We start from the raw sequence: 18,229 nt of genomic DNA, 5'->3' as shown, positions 1-18,229 counted from the left end.
GCTGCCATCCATCTGGTTTGATGACAGGGCAGGGCCACAGGAACTTCTTGCTATGAGGTGAGTGTCCAGCTGGGCGTCTTGGTAGACGTCTGTGATCCCAGCATTGAGGAGGCTGAGGCAGGAGGATCATCTTCAGTCACGGCTAGCTTTGGCAACAGAGCTGGCAAAAAGCCCGTTTCCAAATTAAAACGAGTGGGAGGCTGGAGAGATGGATCAGCGGCTCAGAGCAAACACCACTCTCCTCAAGGACCTGAGTGTGATTCCCAGCATCCTCAGGCGGTTCAGAACCGCCTGCCACTTGGTGTCTCATGGTTCCAGGATCTAAAAGCCTAAAAGTAAAATAATGTGGATGTAGTCTCTTTAACATCCCAGAATTTTCCGAGTCTCAGAAATTCTTCATCCATTCATCCTCCACCCCCGCCTCACCCCACTAGGTTGAAAAACAGATGTTTCCGACTTGCTGTGTATCCTCAGGGAGGCTGCTGTGCCTCTCTGAGCCTGGGTTCACCTTGTGAACCATCTGGGAATAAGAACACCCAGTTATGGGCTGGGCGGTGGTGGCGCACACCTTTAATCCCAGCACTCGGGAGGCAGAGGCAGGCGGATCGCTGTGAGTTCGAGGCCAGCCTGGTCTACAAAGTGAGTACAGGACAGGCAAGGCTACACAGAGAAACCCTGTCTCGAAAAAACAAAACAAAACAAAACAAAAAACCAAAACCAAAACAAAACAAAACAAAAAAAACCCCACCCAGTTACGTTAGAGATTCCTGAACAATTTAGGGGCACCTCCTGAGGTACCGACTGTACCTCCAGCCTGGGTGGCTCCTTCCACTTGTCCCCAGGACGATCGCAGCTCTGAGTGTCTGTCTCTGCCTCAGGGTCATCTGCATAGGGGCACCCCAGAGCCACGTGTGGTGATACCGTTGAAATCTAGAGACCAGAGAGGTGGGTGGAAGGGGCATCCAGCCAAGCCAGTGAGCCCCAGTTCCTGCACAGGAGAACTGTGGTGTGTGGTGACCTTTAGCTGAGTATGAACTCCAAGCCTTTCTTGACTGTGTTGTGGAGACTTTCTCCACATTCTCCGAGGTTCCCAGATATAGGGGTGCCCAGTGCTCAGGAACCTCTTAACACGTCATTCGTCTCCAAGTCTAAAAGTGGGCACTCAAACAAGAGGGATGATTTTCCAGTGTTGGGGTTCAGACCGGAACTGGCTGGACCTTGGTGGCCAGACCAGGAAGGGGAGGGGGCAGGGATGAGGAGAGAGGATCTTCAGCACCACGGACAGCGACACCTCCCCCAGTGGCCCGGGGGTTTCCCTTGTGTGGTGGAGGTGGTGCGGGAAGGCAGGAAGCCGTGCAGGAGGGAGGGTCTTTGCTCTCTGCTGGCAGCCATCAGCTCTCCCTCTTCAGCACCTACAAATCCACTTCCTGTGTCTGGCTTCTCCTGCTCTGGGAATTCTCTGTGCTGGAGTCCTTACTGTGTGGCCTTTTGCGCTTAGCTAGACGCCCTCACGGCCCTTTCATGCTATGCGGGTGTCAGAGCCTCAGTCCAGCCTGTTCACAGCCGAGTAATACTCCGCGGTGTGCCTGGACCACTGTGGGAATTTCCGTCTATCTCTGCGCCTGGGCTGCCCCTCACTTTTGGGTCGTCATGGGATCAAAGCCACGTCTCCTCCTCACATGCCGTTTCTCCTGCCAGGCTGTGCCTTCCTCACATACTGCGCCAGGGACTCTGCTATCAAAGCTCAGACGGCCTTGCACGAGCAGAAGACCCTGCCGGGGGTGAGTACGCCTTGGAGCGGAGGGCACGCTCTCAGCAGCATAGGGTGGGGACGCGACAAGCAGACGACAGGGCTGAATGTCCCTGGGCTTCTGGACACAAGAGGAGGTAGAAAAAGAGTCGTAAACGTGAATATCTGTTGGGCACCTGCTGTATGCCGGTCCCATGCGACACAGGAATGATAAGGCACAAGCTGGCCTGGTCAGAAACTAGCCTCGCTGACAGGATGGCTGTGCAAAGGCCCCGTGGCAGGGCAGCCAGGCATGGGAGGAAGGGGGCAGGGACACAGGGGAGCTTGTCTTGCCCCCCCTCCCCACCCCTGTCCCCGGCCCTGCACCCACCTCCCCACCCCTGTCCCCGGCCCTGCACCCACCTCCCCACCCCTGCACCCACCTCCCCACCCCTGCACCCACCTCCCCACCCCTGCACCCACCTCCCCACCCCTGCACCCACCTCCCCACCCCTGCACCCACCTCCCCACCCCTGCACCCACCTCCCCACCCCTGCACCCACCTCCCCACCCCTGCACCCACCTCCCCACCCCTGCACCCACCTCCCCACCCCTGCACCCACCTCCCCACCCCTGCACCCACCTCCCCACCCCTGCACCCACCTCCCCACTCCCCTTCTGTGTCCCTTGTCCCTGTGCCCATCCCTCCTTCTTCCCCACCCAGGGGACTGAGGAACCTCTTCCCAAGCCTGGTCACTCATGAGGGTGTGGATGTGGCTTTATTCTGGTGACAGCCAGGTGTGAGGTCAGGAAAGAGGACCATGTGGCCAGGGGCATGTTAGCGGGTGTGAACACTATGCCGACTAGGGGACAGATGCCTGGGACAGATGTGGGGTGTGGAGTTACAAGTCCTGGTGAGAACCTAAGAAGCTCACTGATTGGCAGCGTAAGAGGGGGTCTCACCCAAGCAGGGGTGACTCCTGGCATGGGGCGGAAAGAGGCTGGGACTCAGCACCCACAGAGAGTGACCCAGCGTGTGCTCACAGTACCAAGGCCTTTGCTTAGTACAGGAAGAAATTTCTGGGAAAACATTAACTGTTAAACAGTATGAGGCCAGACATGTCTTTTATTGAGAATTTTTGGGACATTAAAAGGTTAAAAAAAATTATTTTTTTGAGACAGGGTTTCTCTGTGTAGCCTTGGCTGTCCTGGACTCGCTTTGTAGACCAGGCTGGCCTCGAACTCACAGCGATCCGCCTCTCTCTGACTCCCCAGTCCTGGGATTAAATGCGTGCGCCACCACCACGCCCAGCTTTTTTAGAAGGTTAAAATATTTCAAAGGCAGAAGTACATATGAACAAACAGAGAGCAGCCGCCGGGACCTTCTGTCTCTGCTTACTTGTCACATCCGGTTTTCTTGCATTGTCATAAGTTTGACGAGAGTGACTATTATATGTAGCCCAGACAGGCTCTGCACAAGCGATCCCCTTGCTTTTGCCTTACGAGTGCAGGGTGGTTTTGTCAGCAGCAGTGGACTCTGGGGACCACAGCCCATGGCTGCTCAGCGCCATCATCTCGCCACCATCAATTGGTCCGTCCCCCGCCACTCCGTCAGCGCAGGAAGACTCTGAAGCTAGTACAAGAGACAGGCCTTGTGCCAATAAAACTTTATTAGAAACGTGACTGTGGGGCTGGAACAAGGCACGGTCTGTCAGCATCAACTCAGGACCCTGAGCCTAAAGTGTCCTCTTGATGCTGGGACTCATAAGTGAGGCGCTGATGTCATTTAATACTGAGAAATTGACATGGACTGGGAAGATTCAGAATGTTCTAGACTCCAAGTCCCACCACAGGCGAGGAGGCAGGCACTGGAATGTGAGACTCTACAGCTGTGTCCCATCGTCATGACCCCTCCCTCCATCGGGTCAGGCCCAGATGACACGGAACGTTGACGTTCCAGATCTTTCTTTGTTGGAAATCTGGGGGTTGGTCTCCAGCCACCGCTCCTGGCCTCAGTTTCCCTGCCATGCCGTGTCAGCCCAACAGACAGGAAGACTAAGGCTCGGGACAGGAGAGACACACGTCAGGTCGTCAGGGGTCTCCACCCTGTTTCCTGGACCTAAGCAGTGTTATCATAACGTGGTTCCCTGTGTGGGGACCCAGGCCCCAGCCTAGAACCTCCATAAAGAGCCTCAGGGTCAGGGGTGACAGAACACTGAGGTGGACCCGCCACCGAGCCCCGTCCACGCACACAGGCTGCACACTCTGTGCGGGATCTACCCACCGCGCAAGCCCTCAGGCTCCTGTCCCCTTCCCCTGTCATCCCCACTAAAAGTCTTCCCACACCTTTTCATGGCTGTGTAGTATTCTGCAAGGGCTCACCCATTTGGTCTGGTACTATCCCGGCCTCTGGGCGTCAATGTGATCAGCAAAGGTGGTGGACGGGGCAAGGATATCGATTCTCCTTTGGGAGCGCCAAGGAAGGTGTCAGCTTTGAAAAGTGTAGGGAGAGCTGTGGGGTGGGGGGGAGGGAGTGGGCGCGCCAGCTGATTCTTCTTTGTTTTTTTGTTTTTCTTCTGGCTTTTCGAGACAGGGTTTCTCTGTGTATCCCTGGCTGTCCTGGACTCACTCTGTAGACCAGACTGGCCTCGAACTCACAGAGATCCGCCTGCCTCTGCCTCCCGAGTGCTGGGCTTACAGGTGTGTGCGCGCCACCACGCCTGGGCTGCCAGCTGATTCTTGCTGGAGGCCTTGAATGCCAGGATGAGAGGCAGCTGGGGTGCCAGGGAGACACAGCTGCGTGCAGCGTGGGTGGAGCGTGGGTGGGGGCTGAGTGTCAAGGTGGGAGAGGTTGGTGCACGGGGGCTGCTCACGGATATATCTCCGCTGGTTCTCGAATCTTCCGAAGGTAAAAGTTGGCCACTGAAGGAGAAATCTGCACAGCCCTGGCGAGGCGGGCTGAGATTGTCCAAAGCCCTCAGTTGCGCCATCTCTAACAGACACAGCTCAGAGATGGAATGAGTACTGGACATGGTCTCCCCAACAACCCCGCCCCCCACACACACCCCCGCCTCAAAACCCACCGAGATTCTCTCCTGCGTGGTCATGATCAACTTATTTTTTTGTTGTCCCACTTTGAGACACTAGTGAGGGTGGATCCTCCTGGTTCCTCCCCAAATCTTACCCAATTGGAAACGTGAAGTGTCTGTAGGGTAAATGTGGAGAGGAAGAGGGTGGGAAGGGGAGCTGCAGAAGGAGCAGGGGGGAGGGCAGGAACCTGGGCGGGACAGATGGGGAGGGCGTGAGCGTGGGGAGCCCCAGCTCAGATGCGTGGCGGAGGCACGTGATGTGGGCGGGATGGGCTCTCCGTGGCCCCTTATCTGGAGATGGAAGGGGGACCCGGGAGTGCTGAGGACCAAGGTCCGTAATGGGGTGATGGAGACAGAGCGCCTTCCTCCCTCCTCCCCATTCCTCGTCTCTGAAAGATTATATTTAAATCTCTTTTGTGCGAGGCGAGATCTGAACTCGGAGGGGGCCCCCACAGAGGCGGTTTCCATGGCAGCAACAACTGCCAGCTTCCGTGGGGTGAATCAGCGTTGCCATGGCAACCCCATCTTCATCTGCCCAAGGTGCTAGAGAGGATGGCGAGGAGGGGGGAGGGCTGGCGGGGGCGTATGGGAGGGGCCGTAGGGGGAACGAAAGGCTAGATCTGGGGGGACCCTCCCCTGCCTTGTCCCCCCCCACCCCTCCTGGGCGTCCTGACCCCAGAAGCAGAACTATCCGGTTCAGATCGCCTCCCCCACCTCGGGGTGGGGTGTGGTACCCAGGTGCAGAGGGGATGGGGTATGGGTTTGATTTGGGGGAATCTGGCCGGTGGGGGGCAGGGCAGGTAGTGCGGGTCCCTGGGAGGGTCTCAGAGGAGGGGAGGGGCTCCCCAATTTGGGGCAGGCGGAGAAGGATTCCGGAAGGGGAGGGGCCCAAAGGAAGTCGGAAGCACGCGGGGGAGGGGAGTTGTGGGGGAGGGGCGGTGTTTGGGGAGGGGATGGACTTTGTTGGACGTTCGCAGCCGGGTGGGGACAGTACTTGAGGTGGGGGGTAAAGGTGAAGACATTGAGGGCCCGCGGGGGCGTGAAGAGGCGGGGCGGACATGTGAGGGGGGCACGGAGTAGAGCGGGATGCGCTGGGCTCGGTCCCAGGATTTTCAGGTTGGGCGCAAATGGGACAAGTTTCTGTTCATTAAGCGGTTTCTCTGGCCCAGGGACCCATAGCTGGAGCCCGAGGCACAGAGCTGTGTGCGGAGGGGCTAACCTGAGCTGACCCTGGGCCCTCTTGGTCCCCCTCCTTCCACGGTGTGGTGACACAGAGGCCCCTTCTCTGGAAGGGGACGGAGGCAGGAGGCTGCGAGGAGCCCTGAGGGAAGGGAGGATTGCTGCTTGCTGTTTTTTTGTTTTTGTATTTGTTTTTCTTCGCAGAGACAGGGTTTCTTTGTGTAGCCTTGGCTGTCCTGGACTCTCGGTGTAGACCAGGCTGGCCTCGAACTCACAGTGCCTCTGCCTCCCAAGTGCTGAGATTAAAGGCGCGCGCCACCACGCCCTGCTGCTGCCTGCATTTTTGAGCTGGGTTTGAAAGACAAGTAGGAATTAACCTATGTGAGTCTCTTGGTCAGGAACGTGACTCCATCCTGGGACAGTGGAAGGGCACATAAGGCCTCCCAGATGCGCATGTGACCCTAACCCCCACCCCCCAGGCTGCACTCTGTTGCCACCATTAGCCTGTCCTGGGGCTGTGTGTTTGTGTGCGGTTCCCTGGGCTAGCTAGATGAGTCCTCCTGGGAGCCATCCAGGGGCTAGCCTGGGCTAGCACGCTTGGACTCGGTGTCCAGAGATCAGCGAGCCAGGGGCTAGCCTGGGCTAGCACGCTTGGACTCGGTGTCCAGAGAGTAGCGAGGTCTCGAACATCCTAGGTTCAGAGTTACGGCTTCCAGCTCATGCTCGGTGCTGGAGGAAGTCACTCAGCCAAGGCCAGACGCAGGGCTCAGAAATGGACTGACTTCTCAAAGACAGAAATCGTAATGTGACATTTGCACACAGGGCTCGGGGAAATCAGGCCATTTTGTCCTGTTCCGGAGATAATTATCGTTGGGTTTTGAAGGCTAAGTTTGCCGGGCAAACCTCACCTGCATGGGGCTTCAATGTGTGCTAAGACATCGGCAAGCAGCTGCTGCCTGTGCCCCCACTGTCCCCTGCCGCCCTGACCGTGTCCCCCACCCCCCACCCCCTTTCCACAGATGGCGCGGCCGATCCAGGTGAAGCCAGCGGACAGTGAGAGTCGTGGAGGTAGTAGTAACCGCCCTGTGGCTGCAGGCCTGTGCAGCGCGTCCTGTCTGCAGCCTCAGTTCAGGGTCGGGGGGCGGCTGGCTCCGACTGCTCCCTCAGACTTCGGACACCCCATACCTTCCCTGTTCCCTCACGGGGTGCCTGAAGGCTGCAGACTTGGGGCACGGGGAGAGGTGTGGGCAGGCTGTTTAGACCCCATATGTGTGTAGGAACTCGGTAGAGCCCAGCCTTGCTAGTCCCTGTCGCTCTCCATCTTGCTGTCAATCCGGACAAGAACTGCCCCGCCCGCCCCTCTCGTCCTGTCTCCTGATTCTAACCGTCCCCCCTCACCTCCTGACTCTTCCTTCCTGACGCCCCCCCTCCCTCAGTGTCTCTGCTGTTATTCCTCTCTCCCTCTCAACCCAGTGACTGACAGCCTAGCAACCTGACTCTTAATCCCTGGGCGACTGGGCAGTGGGGCGGCCTGAGCAAAGGTCCTGGGGCGGCGCGGGCCAGGGCTGAGGGTCTGTGGGGCCAGCGTAGGCTCAGCGGGCCGTGGGCCGGGAATCCGCCCACAGGGGACCGGAAGCTGTTTGTGGGCATGCTCAACAAGCAGCAGTCGGAGGAAGACGTGCTCAGGCTCTTCCAGCCCTTTGGCGTCATCGACGAGTGCACAGTGCTGCGGGGACCCGATGGCAGCAGCAAAGGTGACTGGAACGCGGTGGAGGCGGGGCCTTGGGGCGGGGCGGGGCTTAGGGAGGGGCAAGGAGGGGCGGGGTCGATCTTGGCACAGGTGCAAAGAGGCGTGGCCAGCAGGGCTAGCAAGTGGGTTAGGACTGGCGGTGGGCGTGGCCTGTGGGAAAGGGGCGGAGCAGGTGGGGTGGCGGGGGTTGTGGCTAGGTTGGGAGGGGAGGGTGATGGCCAGGATCTGTGAGAAGGGATGAGGCTGCATGGGGCAGGGAGGTGGTGGGGAGGGGAGGTGCATACAAGGGTAGATGGTTGTATGGATGGATGGATGATGGGTGGGTGGAAGGATGGACAGGCGGGTGGGTGGATGGATGAATGGGTGGGTTGATGGGTGGATGGGTTGGTGGATGGATGGGTGGATGGATGGGTGGATGGATGGACAGGCGGGTGGGTGGATGGATGGGTGGGTTGGTGGATGGATGGATGGATGAGTGGGTGGATGGGTGGGTGTGTATGTTGATGGACAGACAGACAGACAGTTGGATGAGGATAGTGGAGGTGGATGACTGACTTCGTATTTAACTGAATTTGTGGTTGACAACTGAGTCTCTGTCCCTAAAGGATGGTAGTGTGTCTTGTCTGTTCTGACTGTCCTTGTCCTCCCTATATCTGTGTAAACTCACGTCTGCTGTTGTTCATGAGTGGCAGTCAAGGGCTTCGTCTCCCCCTTGTTCCACATCCCCTACATCCCCTCAGTCCTCCCGCCCCTCACCTCCTCCTCCTCCCTCCCTTCTCAGGCTGTGCCTTCGTGAAGTTTTCTTCCCACACAGAGGCCCAGGCAGCCATCCATGCCTTGCATGGCAGCCAGACCATGCCGGTGAGTGAGAGCTGCGCTTGGCTGCAGTGGGCGGGCGGGCGGGCGGGAGATACAGGTGGTGTGTGCATAGTCATCCCTTCACTGACTGCTTCAGACAGGAGGGCAGACAAATGCACAGCCCAGGCCATGATCAGGGCTGTGTGTGATCAGACGCTGTCCCTGGGCAATTGAGGTCCTTAGCTTGTGCCAGTGACACGGGCTGAGAAGCAAGGACAGCCGCTGATCAATACATAGAGACTATGGAGTCTGTCCTAGGAGGGCACAGAGCGAGGCGGGCGCCAGGCCATTTACATGGGTCCTTTACGTCACGGCTGCAGTGGTGGCGGGTGAGGAGGCTGGGCACCTGGCCGGGCGCAAAGCTCAGGTCTCCTTGTGAAGGATGTGGGTTCATCTGCAGAGCCTGTAAGGAGATAGTGGCGGGGGGGGGGGGCCGCAGGGGGTGCCGTCTGGGTGACCCATGTGGCCAAGGAAGGGTGGGGAACAGGGTCCAAGGTCTCGGTGTGGAGCCGCCTAGGTCTGGCTGTGGCGCTTCCCCGTGGAGGGCCCCCAGGAGTGTGCATCACTGCAGCAAAACTGAGTCCCCAGCCTAAGAGCAGCAGCTGCCTCCCTCGCATGCCAGGCAGGTTCAGGTCACCCCCAGGACCAGCCTCCTTATGATGAGCCTATGAGTGGGGTGTCTGTCCAAGGGGGCATTTGCAAGCTAGGCTGGGAGCCTCCGGGCCCAATTACCAGGAAGGGCCAGGATAAGGGCAGCCTTGAGGGTGTGTCTACAGCTAGGAGCCCCCCCACACCTTTGTCCCCGACGCGACCTTTGGACCCCGCATGCCCCACCTGTCACCTTGGCTACAGCTACCCCACAGACACTATGGCTGTGCCGCCGCACTGCCGAGGCCCAGGATGACAAGGCCTACGCACTTCTTGTGTGGTCCTGCCTCTCCCGGATGTTGACGTAGGCATTGTCGGCATCTCCACTCTGGTTCTTGGGGAGCCCCCCCCCCGCAAGTCCTGGTTACCCTTGCCCTCCCACCCCAGCTCCACACATTGCCCTTACAGGGAGCCTCGTCCAGCCTGGTGGTCAAGTTCGCAGACACGGATAAGGAGCGGACACTGCGGCGTATGCAGCAGATGGTTGGCCAGCTGGGCATCCTGACGCCGTCCCTCACTCTCCCCTTCAGCCCCTACAGTGCCTACGCCCAGGCTGTGAGTGGCCCCGGCACGTGGGCACCAAGTCCACACTGTCCCACCTTGGCCTCTGCCTGTTGCTCATCCTATGTGACCCAGGGGCCTGTCCTGGCCAGGGCTGAGCCCTCCAGTCCAGACAGGTTTGAGAGCCTCACTCCCAGGCGGAAAGCCCGGATCTTGACGCACAGCCCTAAACACCGCCACCCGTGCTGACTGAGCCCCTAATCCCAGGCACTGGCCTGTGGGCAGAATACTAGCATCCCATTCCGACCCACGTGGTTGGAGCCTAGAACCCATCGTCTGCATTTCATCCAACTCTGGCTCAACCCTCAAGGCTGTTGTCACCCCAGCTCCTCGCTCAGTCTTTTTTTTTTTTTTCCAGTTTTTCTTTTTCGGTTTTTCGAGACAGGGTCTCTCTGTGTAGCCTTGGCTGTCCTGGACTCGCTTTGTAGACCAGGCTGGCCTGGAACTCACAGCGATTCCACTGCCTCTGCCTCCCGAGTGCTGGGGATTAGAGGTGTGGGCCACCACGCCCGGCTCCTGACTCAGTCTTGATCATTGACTGATCCATGATCCCAGGCTGTGCCTCGTTCCTAGGCCGGCTGGGTCCCAATCTGGATATAGATGTTGGAACCTTATTTCTAAACCTAGATCTGGGTATAGGCTGAGCCTTGATCCTGTGCTTCATCAGATCCCAGAGCCTACACTGATTCTGGGCTGAATCCAGATCCACAGCTGAGCCGCAGTTTTTAACTTGGCCCTGATCCTAGAAGGAACCTTAACCCAAGTCTGAGCCTCAGTTTCTAACTCAGCCCTAAACCCAGACTGAGCCTTTTCTCCAAACCAAATGATGAAGCCTGTTGAACCTGATCCAAAACCAAACACTCACCTGGAGCTGAGCCCTAGTTATTGACTGAGCCCTGATCTCTGCCCCCAGCTCATGCAGCAGCAGACAACAGTGTTGTCCACCTCTGGCAGCTACCTGAGCCCCGGTGTGGCCTTCCCTCCTTGCCACGTCCAGCAGATTGGCGCCGTCAGCCTTAACGGTCTGCCTGCCACACCGATCGCCCCAGCCTCCGGTGAGAGCAGCTTCTGGGAGGCCTCAGGACAGTTGGGTGACGCCCCACCATGTCTGGGTCACGACGTCTGACCCTCTCCCCCTCCTCAGGGCTACACTCACCCTCACTGCTAGGTACTGCCGCTGTCCCTGGCCTGGTGGCGCCCATCCCCAATGGCTTCCCAGGCGTCCTGCCCTTCCCTGGGAGCCACCCCGCCCTGGAGACCGTGTATGCCAATGGCCTTGTGCCCTACCCAGGTAACTTGGGAGAGTGTCCCAGAGCCTAGGATGGTGCTAGAATGGGCCTAGCAGCTGGGGGGCGGGGCACACCTAGGTCCCCATAGCATGACACCCTGAGCATGGCAGGGCAGGTTGCAGCACTTCTAGGCTGGTAAGAGCACAGGAAGAGGCTGGGGAGGGACACACACCCGCTGGGCTCTGGGTTCAAACTCTAGTTCGGGAACTGGAAAACGGGACAGGTGACATCAAAGGCTGGATGGGGTCGTGGCATTCAGCCAGGATTAGGGACGCGTCTCACCTTGTTTGCTGTTTGACGTGGGGGTCACATTATGTAGTCCAGGTTGGCCTCCAATTCCCTGTGTACTCCCTCTGTAGCTCAGGCTGGACCAAGGTCAATCCTCTAGCCCCCACCTGAGATGATGGCCATGGGCAGGCACACCCGAGCTGCCAGCCCTCGTGCTGATGGCCTACACCATGGGGTGGGCGTGGGGGGTGTCCTCACAGGCTGGATGAGGGAGCAGCAGGTGACTCCCACATGAGGGGTTTCCTGGGTGCGGAGGGGGCAGGGTTGGGGCTGGCGGGCCATGGTTTCGGTTGGTTCCCTTCCTTTGCTCTCCAGGGCCCCGGGCTTAGTTGACGCACGCGTGAGCGAGCTGCAGTTTTCCTGGGTGGTTGTGGGTGTCGGGGTTCAGTTAATCTTCTCCCCCACAGCTCAGAGCCCCACTGTGGCTGAGACCCTCCATCCTGCCTTCTCCGGAGTCCAGCAGTACACAGGTAGAGGCCGTCCCGTCCTGACCCTGTCGCCCAACAGCCCTAGTCACACCTCAGGGTCTCGCCCACCTGCACGCACGCCCTGGGCCCCCGTCCTGCGCTGTTTGGGGTCCCACCCTCCATGGGTCCCCTAAGAAATATGCAAGTGCCTTAAGCCTAGCACTCCCTGCATCTCCTCCCCAGGGCCCTCAGAGACCTCACTGCCTCCTCTGGCTGTCCTCTGTGTCCTTGTGTGGCTCTGCCCCGCCTAAGTCTGTGACTCTGGCCCTCACCTCTTGACAGCTGCTCCCACCCAGTGCCTGGCCCCTGAGCCCCTAGCCTGACCCCAAAAGGCAGAGCCCCTCCCTAAGTTCATTAGACGCGGTTCCATTGCTGCCCCTGCGTTGAGTCCTGGCCAGTCTCCATCATGACCCCATCTGTCTTCAACTCTAATTCCCACTGCCTTGTGGATCCTCCCCACCCCCCACCCCCTTACACCCCCTTACACCCCCTTACACCCCCTCTCTCTCCATTCTGCCCTTCCGGCTGCAGCCACGCCCCTGCCCCACTCCCTCTGCCCCAGCCTAACCCCCACTGGGCTTGCTCCCTTAAGTGGAGGGTAGGGTGGGGCTGGGACCAGAAGTGGCACCAGGGTCTGGGGGCAAGGCACAGCCAGAGTGGCGGTGGGGACAGGAAGGGTTAGGGACAAAGATGAGGGGTAGAGCTAGGACTGGTGGGTGGGCTCAGGGCACATGGAGCTGGGCCAGGACCACAGTTCATGGAGAACCAGAGAGGCATAGGGGAGGGCAGAGACTTGGAGCTAGGGTCAGGGCCCACCCCTCAATATTTTGCTGCTATGACCACGCCCACCCTAGTTCTACGCTTACCTGGCTGTGAACCCTTCCTTTCCTTCTCCCTTCCCTCGCCCTGGTCCAAGACCTGGTCCAAGATCCTGCTCCGTGCTAGCCCTGCCCTTCAACACAGTCTCAGCTCTGGCCCCGCCCCACGTGACCCAGGCCCCGCCCCTCGACTCAGACCGTATCCCCTGCCCTGGTCCTGCCCCTCAGCACCACCTCTGCTCTCCACAGCCATGTATCCCACAGCGGCCATCGCGCCCGTGGCGCACAGCGTCCCGCAGCCTCCGCACCTCCTGCAACAGCAGCGTGAAGGTGAGGCGACCCCTGCTAGCCCTACCCTCACCTGCACTGCTGACCTCACCCTCCATGGAACAGCGGCCCTTGCGGTTCCCACCCCCTATGGACGAGCGAGGAAACCCCTTTTTTGGTGCGCGTTTGTGTGAGGAGGTATCTTGGGTAAACTGAGGCCTTCCCAGTGAAGCCAAGCCTGTGGAAGGAATGTGGGAGGAAGCAGGAGTCGGAGGAGGTATCTTGGGTAAACTGAGGCCTTCCCAGTAAAGCCAAGCCTGTGGAAGACGTGAGGAAAGACGCCTGAGTTGGAGTCCTGCGACCCAGAGCCACTCACAACCTTTTCTGGCTGGGCGCAGTGATCAGAGAGTACTTAACAACCTGCCTCAGTTTCCCAATCTGCAGCTCAGGCACCCTGGCCCCACCTGTGTAGACCAGGAAGCATTGGTTCCAGGCGTATGGGTATTCTCCCCAGGAGTCCCCCCTTTTTCCCACTGCCTGTGAACCAGGAGAGGACTGGGGGAGGGGTGGCTGAGAGGGAAGGCTCTGCCCTCACCTCTGATGGGGACTTACACCCCAGTGTGCAGCCCTGACCAGTGTCCCTGGATTGCTCTCCTCTGGGCTGCGCTGCGTCCCCTGGACACTGTGCACCTCAAGCCACCAGCAGGAGGACATGTTAGTCCTGAAACTAACCACAGGGTGACCTCAGTGGACATTTGGGGCTGGCTGGCCGTCTAGGCCTCTCCCAGGCCTTCCGTCAGTTCTAGGGCAGGAGGATGGCTCAGCGGGTGAAAGCGCTCACCACGAAGCTTGGTAACCCTGACGCTGATCCCCGGAAGGCTATGGTGAATGAGCCTTCTGGGGCTCACGTGTCCCCTAAAATTAACTAGATGGACAGGCAGCCTCATTAGAATGAATGTTTCCTCTCTCTGTCTCTGTCTCTCTCTTGATACAAGGTCTCATTGTGTAACTCACACTAGGCTCATAAACACAGCAGTCCTCCTGCCTCAGCCTCCCAAGTTCTGGGATGATGGGTGTGTGGCACCAACCTGGCATCCAGGCGGCTGCTGCTTCTCCTCCTCCTCCTCCTTCTTCTTTTTGTTTTTGGTTTGTGTGTGTGTGTGTGTTGTGTGTGTGTGTGTGTGTGTGTGTGTGTTTTCCGAGACAAGGTTTCTCTGTGTAGCCTTGGAGTCACTTTGTAGACCAGGCTGGCCTCGAACTCACAGCGATCCGCCGGCCTCCGCCTCCCGAGGGCTGAAATTACAGGCATGTGCCACCACCACGCCCTGACACCAGTGCACAGCCGGGAGATGGAGGCTGGCAGCTGAGGACACAGGGCTTTGGGGGGTCACCTGAGGGCTCGTGGGGTTCCAGCACGGAAGGAGAGGCTTGCTCTCAGACTGGGGGGAACGGCATTGTGGGAGGGGATCAAGACTCTCAGGGCCCATCCCTGCTCCCTGCCACTCCCTCAGGGTATCCAGAGACCTCTCTCACCCCATCCAAAACCAGAGACAAGGACTGGACCCCAACCCAGGGGGGGGTCCGCCTCCTCTCCTTGGGGCCTTTATGTCTTTCTCTCCCCCACCTACAGGTCCCGAAGGCTGTAACCTGTTTATCTACCACCTCCCCCAGGAGTTTGGAGACACGGAGCTGACCCAGATGTTCCTCCCCTTCGGCAATATCATCTCCTCCAAGGTGTTTATGGATCGGGCTACCAACCAGAGCAAGTGTTTCGGTAAGTGGACCCGCCCACTAGAGTGAGGCCCCGCCCCCACCCCTGGAGACCCACAAGCCCGCTGTTAGCTGCGGGCCACGGCCCCTCACCAGCTCCAGAGTTACTTTGTTCCCTCAGGATTCGTGAGCTTTGACCACCCGGCCAGCGCGCAGGCGGCCATCCAGGCCATGAACGGCTTTCAGATTGGTATGAAGAGGCTGAAGGTGCAGCTGAAGAGACCCAAAGACCCAGGACACCCGTACTGACCACGCCCACAGCCCCTCCGCGCTGTGGGTCTGGCCCCAGGTGAGCCGCCAGGCGGCCCTGTGCCCTGCCCAGTCCTGGTGTCATCTAACCACCCCCCTCCCATCCCAAGCTCACTCTCCGGACCCTGGGGGTGAGGGTGGGGATGGGGGTGGGGTGGGGAAGTGACTCTCCAAGAGGCCAACTGGGGATGAAACTCCTCCCCCATTACCTTGTGGTTTGGGTGGCAGAGGGGGTGGGCCTAGGGTGGGGAATGGAGAGCTAAGGAGCTCTTACTTAGGGGGCTTACAAGGGAAAGTTTTGAAGGATGAATAGGAGTCCACTCCCGTGTCCGTGACCGGATAAGGTCTGGGGTGCAGAGTGTGATGGGCGGGGCTTCTATCCGATCCTGTGAAGCTGTTTCCCCAGCGCTAAAACCAGAGAAAGGATGCGCAGACCCCAGACCTGGGTCCCCACGCTTGAACTTGGAATGCCCAGGACTGAAACAGAGGAGATGACGACACTGTCATAGCCTCCAGTCCCCCCCCCCTCACTTCTGTCCCCACCAGCTCCCGCGGACCCCGAGAGTCCTCTCTCCTAATTTCATGTTTAGTGGGTTTAACAAAACCCAGAGCGGATGCCACTTCATAATCTCACAAAACAACGAAAAGCCAAATACGCCAAATAAATAGGCAAAAACAAAAAACAAAACCAACCAAGCAAACAAACAAAAACAAAAACCCAAAGTCAAATTTCCCTATCAACGCTCGCAGCACTTTGGGACTGAACTGATTTTACACGGTGGAATCAACTGCACAAGGGCCTCACGGGAGGCGACTGCTCAGCTGCCCAGCAGCCGCCACCTACAGAGACCCGGGATTACTTACCGAGTTTTTCCTTTTCCTTTCCTTTCCTTTTATTTTATTTTGCCAGCCCGCCCTGGGTCTGGCGGAGGTTGGCAGTCGTTAGTCCTTCAGTGTTTTCTGTCCGCTTTTCTAGGGTTTTGGGTTTTGGGGTTTTTTTTGTTTTTGGGGGGGGGGTTGTTTTGGTTTCGATTAGGAAACCTGTCAATCAGGAAGAAACCCCCAGGACATCTGCCACGTCTTCCCTTTTAACCCAGGGTCCAGTGGATCGTGTGTGCTCTGGGCTAGGGCGGGGAGGCGGGAGCAGATGTCCCCAGGCCAATGGCGAATGTCAGAACTGTTACTTTGAAAATGCTGGGGTTTTCTCGCCAGGACAAGAGTGAAGTGGGGCAGTGTTCTGTGCTCCACTCGCCTCCCCCTCACTGCTCCCCAAAGCCCCCCCCATCCTCCCCTCGTTGAGCGGTTCCCCTTCGAACCACTCCAGGACTTTTATGTAAATTACAGCCAAGTGTGGACACCAGCCCTCCCTGTGACGCCCCCTTCCCCCACCCGTCTCCCACGCACGCCCCCCCCCCCCCGCCAAATTCCGAAGCCACTAAGAGCCACATGAGGTACAGAAGGCTCGGTGGTTTGTTGTGTGTGTGGGGGGGGTGGGATTAGGAGTCTGAGCCCGGGTCTGAGGGGTCCATACACTGCCAATCAACACCCACCCCTCAACTTGGGGACACCCCCGACTGGGGGGCTTTCTAGGTCAGCCAGTAACCTTCCTTAGCCAGGACCCCAACTTCCTATTCCCCCTAGCTGCGCATAGACGTGTGCGCGTCATAGACTATATATTTTTGGAGTATGAACCACAGGGGCCAAACTCCTCGTCCAAGGCGGTGGCTCTGAGCCGGCCAATCAGCGGGGACCAAGGACAGACAGGCTGAGGCCGGCTGGACGCCGCCCCCACCGGACGCCAAACCAGGACCCCGCCAACACCATATACCTCCAGTTCTTGGGGTCTCCACGGCTGCTGCCCCCATCCTCCCCCCCCCCCTTTCCCCTTCCCGGTTTCATAGCCTTACTTGGGTGACCAGGTGTCCTTAGCTTCCAGCCGGGGAAGCCTCCTGTCCCCCACTGCACCCCCAAGTCCGTCCCACCTCCCCACCCCACCCCATCCCCGACCCCTCCAATCACCAGCCGTGAACTGAAGGTCTTGTACCTGAGGTCGCCCTGAGTCGGACGTGGCCACACCGGACTGCCAGACCCGGTTGCTGACACCACGGACTCCGCACTCTGATTTCTTTATTTTATTTATTTATTTATTTATTTATTGGTGGTCTTTTTCTGAGCAAGTGGGAACGAGACCACAGAGGAGGGGTGGGGGGGATCACTGTAATCTGCTTTTGTTTCCTAGCTGGAGGTGTGGGAGGACGTGGTGGGGGAGCCGCCCCTGTATATTACCCAGCCTGCACACCCCACCACAAAGCACAGAGTCCTTAGTTTGGACATCCCGCGGAGGGTGGGGGGCGGTCTGGACTTCCGATGTGTCCAAAAGCAAAACAAAAGAGACCTTTTTTTTTTTAATTAAGGTTTCAAAAAAATGAAAAAACAGGCAAAAAAAATGTCCTTTTTTTTGTTTCTACCAAAATGTTTGTTGACTGACCCAAATCAAAGGGGGGGGGGGGAGGTAAAGAAAAAGAAAAAAAAAAACCACCCCGATTCTGCCCACTTTGTTTCGCGTTTCCGGTTTGATAACCCCTCGTTCTGAACATTCCTACAGTGAGACTTCGTTTCGTCTACGTGTGCGAACGTGTGTGTCCGGCGCTCCGGGGTGTCGCGTGTGCCCCCCCCCCCCGCGGGCTGCCTGCTGAGTGCGTGCTGGCGTGCGCTGGCGTGCGTATCGTCTAGTTCTTGTTTACGAGCTGTAAATACCATTTTTATACTCCACACGAGAGACCCTATGTGATTTGTACGATGGGCTTTATTTCTGCTATGATGAATTTCGTGAAATTTCAAACTTCAAACAGTTTTGGGGAGGAGCAGAGAAGGCAGGCTGGAAGTGGGAGGGAATCCGGGGTTCGAGTCCCACATGCCGCCTCTTAGTGTGCGAAGGAGCGAACGTCTTAACGTCAAATCACCTCTCTTTGGTCTGGAAAAGAAAAAAAAACCTAAAAGTTTATTTAATAAAAGTTTTACTTGTTAACAGTGACTCTCTCTCACCTTGTTTTCCCGCCGTAATTTGCTCCGTTTTGGAGCTGAGTAATATTCCAGTGTGTAAATAAAGCATTTTTTCCTTAGCTGGATGTGGTGGCTACATGTCGTTAACCCCACAGGAGGCAGCCAGTCTCTCGAGTTCAGGGCCAGCCTGATCTACGCAGTGAGTTCCAGGACAGCCAAGGCTACACAAAAAAAGCCCTGTCTCAAAAACCAAAACATAAACAT

General features: G+C 58.1%; 1 protein-coding gene and 1 long non-coding RNA gene across 7 annotated transcripts in view; one reads left to right on the top strand and one right to left on the bottom strand.

Moving 5' to 3' along the window:
- The window catches only part of CELF5 (CUGBP Elav-like family member 5), a gene marked incomplete at its 3' end in the record, with an annotated part of 23,110 nt that extends 5,120 nt beyond the window's left edge, over positions 1–17,990 (top strand). For 2 of the 6 annotated variants that reach the window (XM_084796520.1, XM_084796518.1), the window contains exons 2-12: positions 1,699–1,781; positions 7,017–7,068; positions 7,623–7,751; positions 8,529–8,608; positions 9,662–9,808; positions 10,728–10,869; positions 10,959–11,105; positions 11,799–11,861; positions 12,926–13,006; positions 14,574–14,717; positions 14,835–17,990. In XM_084796520.1, the coding sequence (XP_084652646.1) occupies positions 1,699–1,781; positions 7,017–7,068; positions 7,623–7,751; positions 8,529–8,608; positions 9,662–9,808; positions 10,728–10,869; positions 10,959–11,105; positions 11,799–11,861; positions 12,926–13,006; positions 14,574–14,717; positions 14,835–14,962 (1,196 nt within the window). Of the gene's footprint in view, positions 1–1,698; positions 1,782–5,432; positions 5,557–7,016; positions 7,069–7,622; positions 7,752–8,528; positions 8,609–9,661; positions 9,809–10,727; positions 10,870–10,958; positions 11,106–11,798; positions 11,862–12,925; positions 13,007–14,573; positions 14,722–14,834 lie in introns of those variants that run through there. The other 4 variants (XM_084796515.1, XM_084796516.1, XM_084796519.1 and 1 more) reach the window with 4 other exon arrangements.
- LOC311605765 lies at positions 2,411–4,774 on the bottom strand. Its single transcript, XR_014782073.1, has 3 exons — positions 4,603–4,774; positions 4,112–4,193; positions 2,411–3,784 (listed from the first exon to the last, which is right to left on the bottom strand). It is a non-coding gene; the product is annotated as an uncharacterized lncRNA (long non-coding RNA).
- Positions 17,991–18,229: the final 239 nt, after the last annotated feature.

Source organism: Acomys minous (genome assembly GCF_964271855.1).
Source record: "Acomys minous genome assembly, chromosome: 9".
In the NCBI taxonomy this organism is placed as follows: domain Eukaryota; kingdom Metazoa; phylum Chordata; class Mammalia; order Rodentia; family Muridae; genus Acomys; species Acomys minous.
The sequence above is the reverse complement of the archived record's forward strand: the minus strand, read 5'-3'. Positions and strand labels throughout refer to the sequence as shown.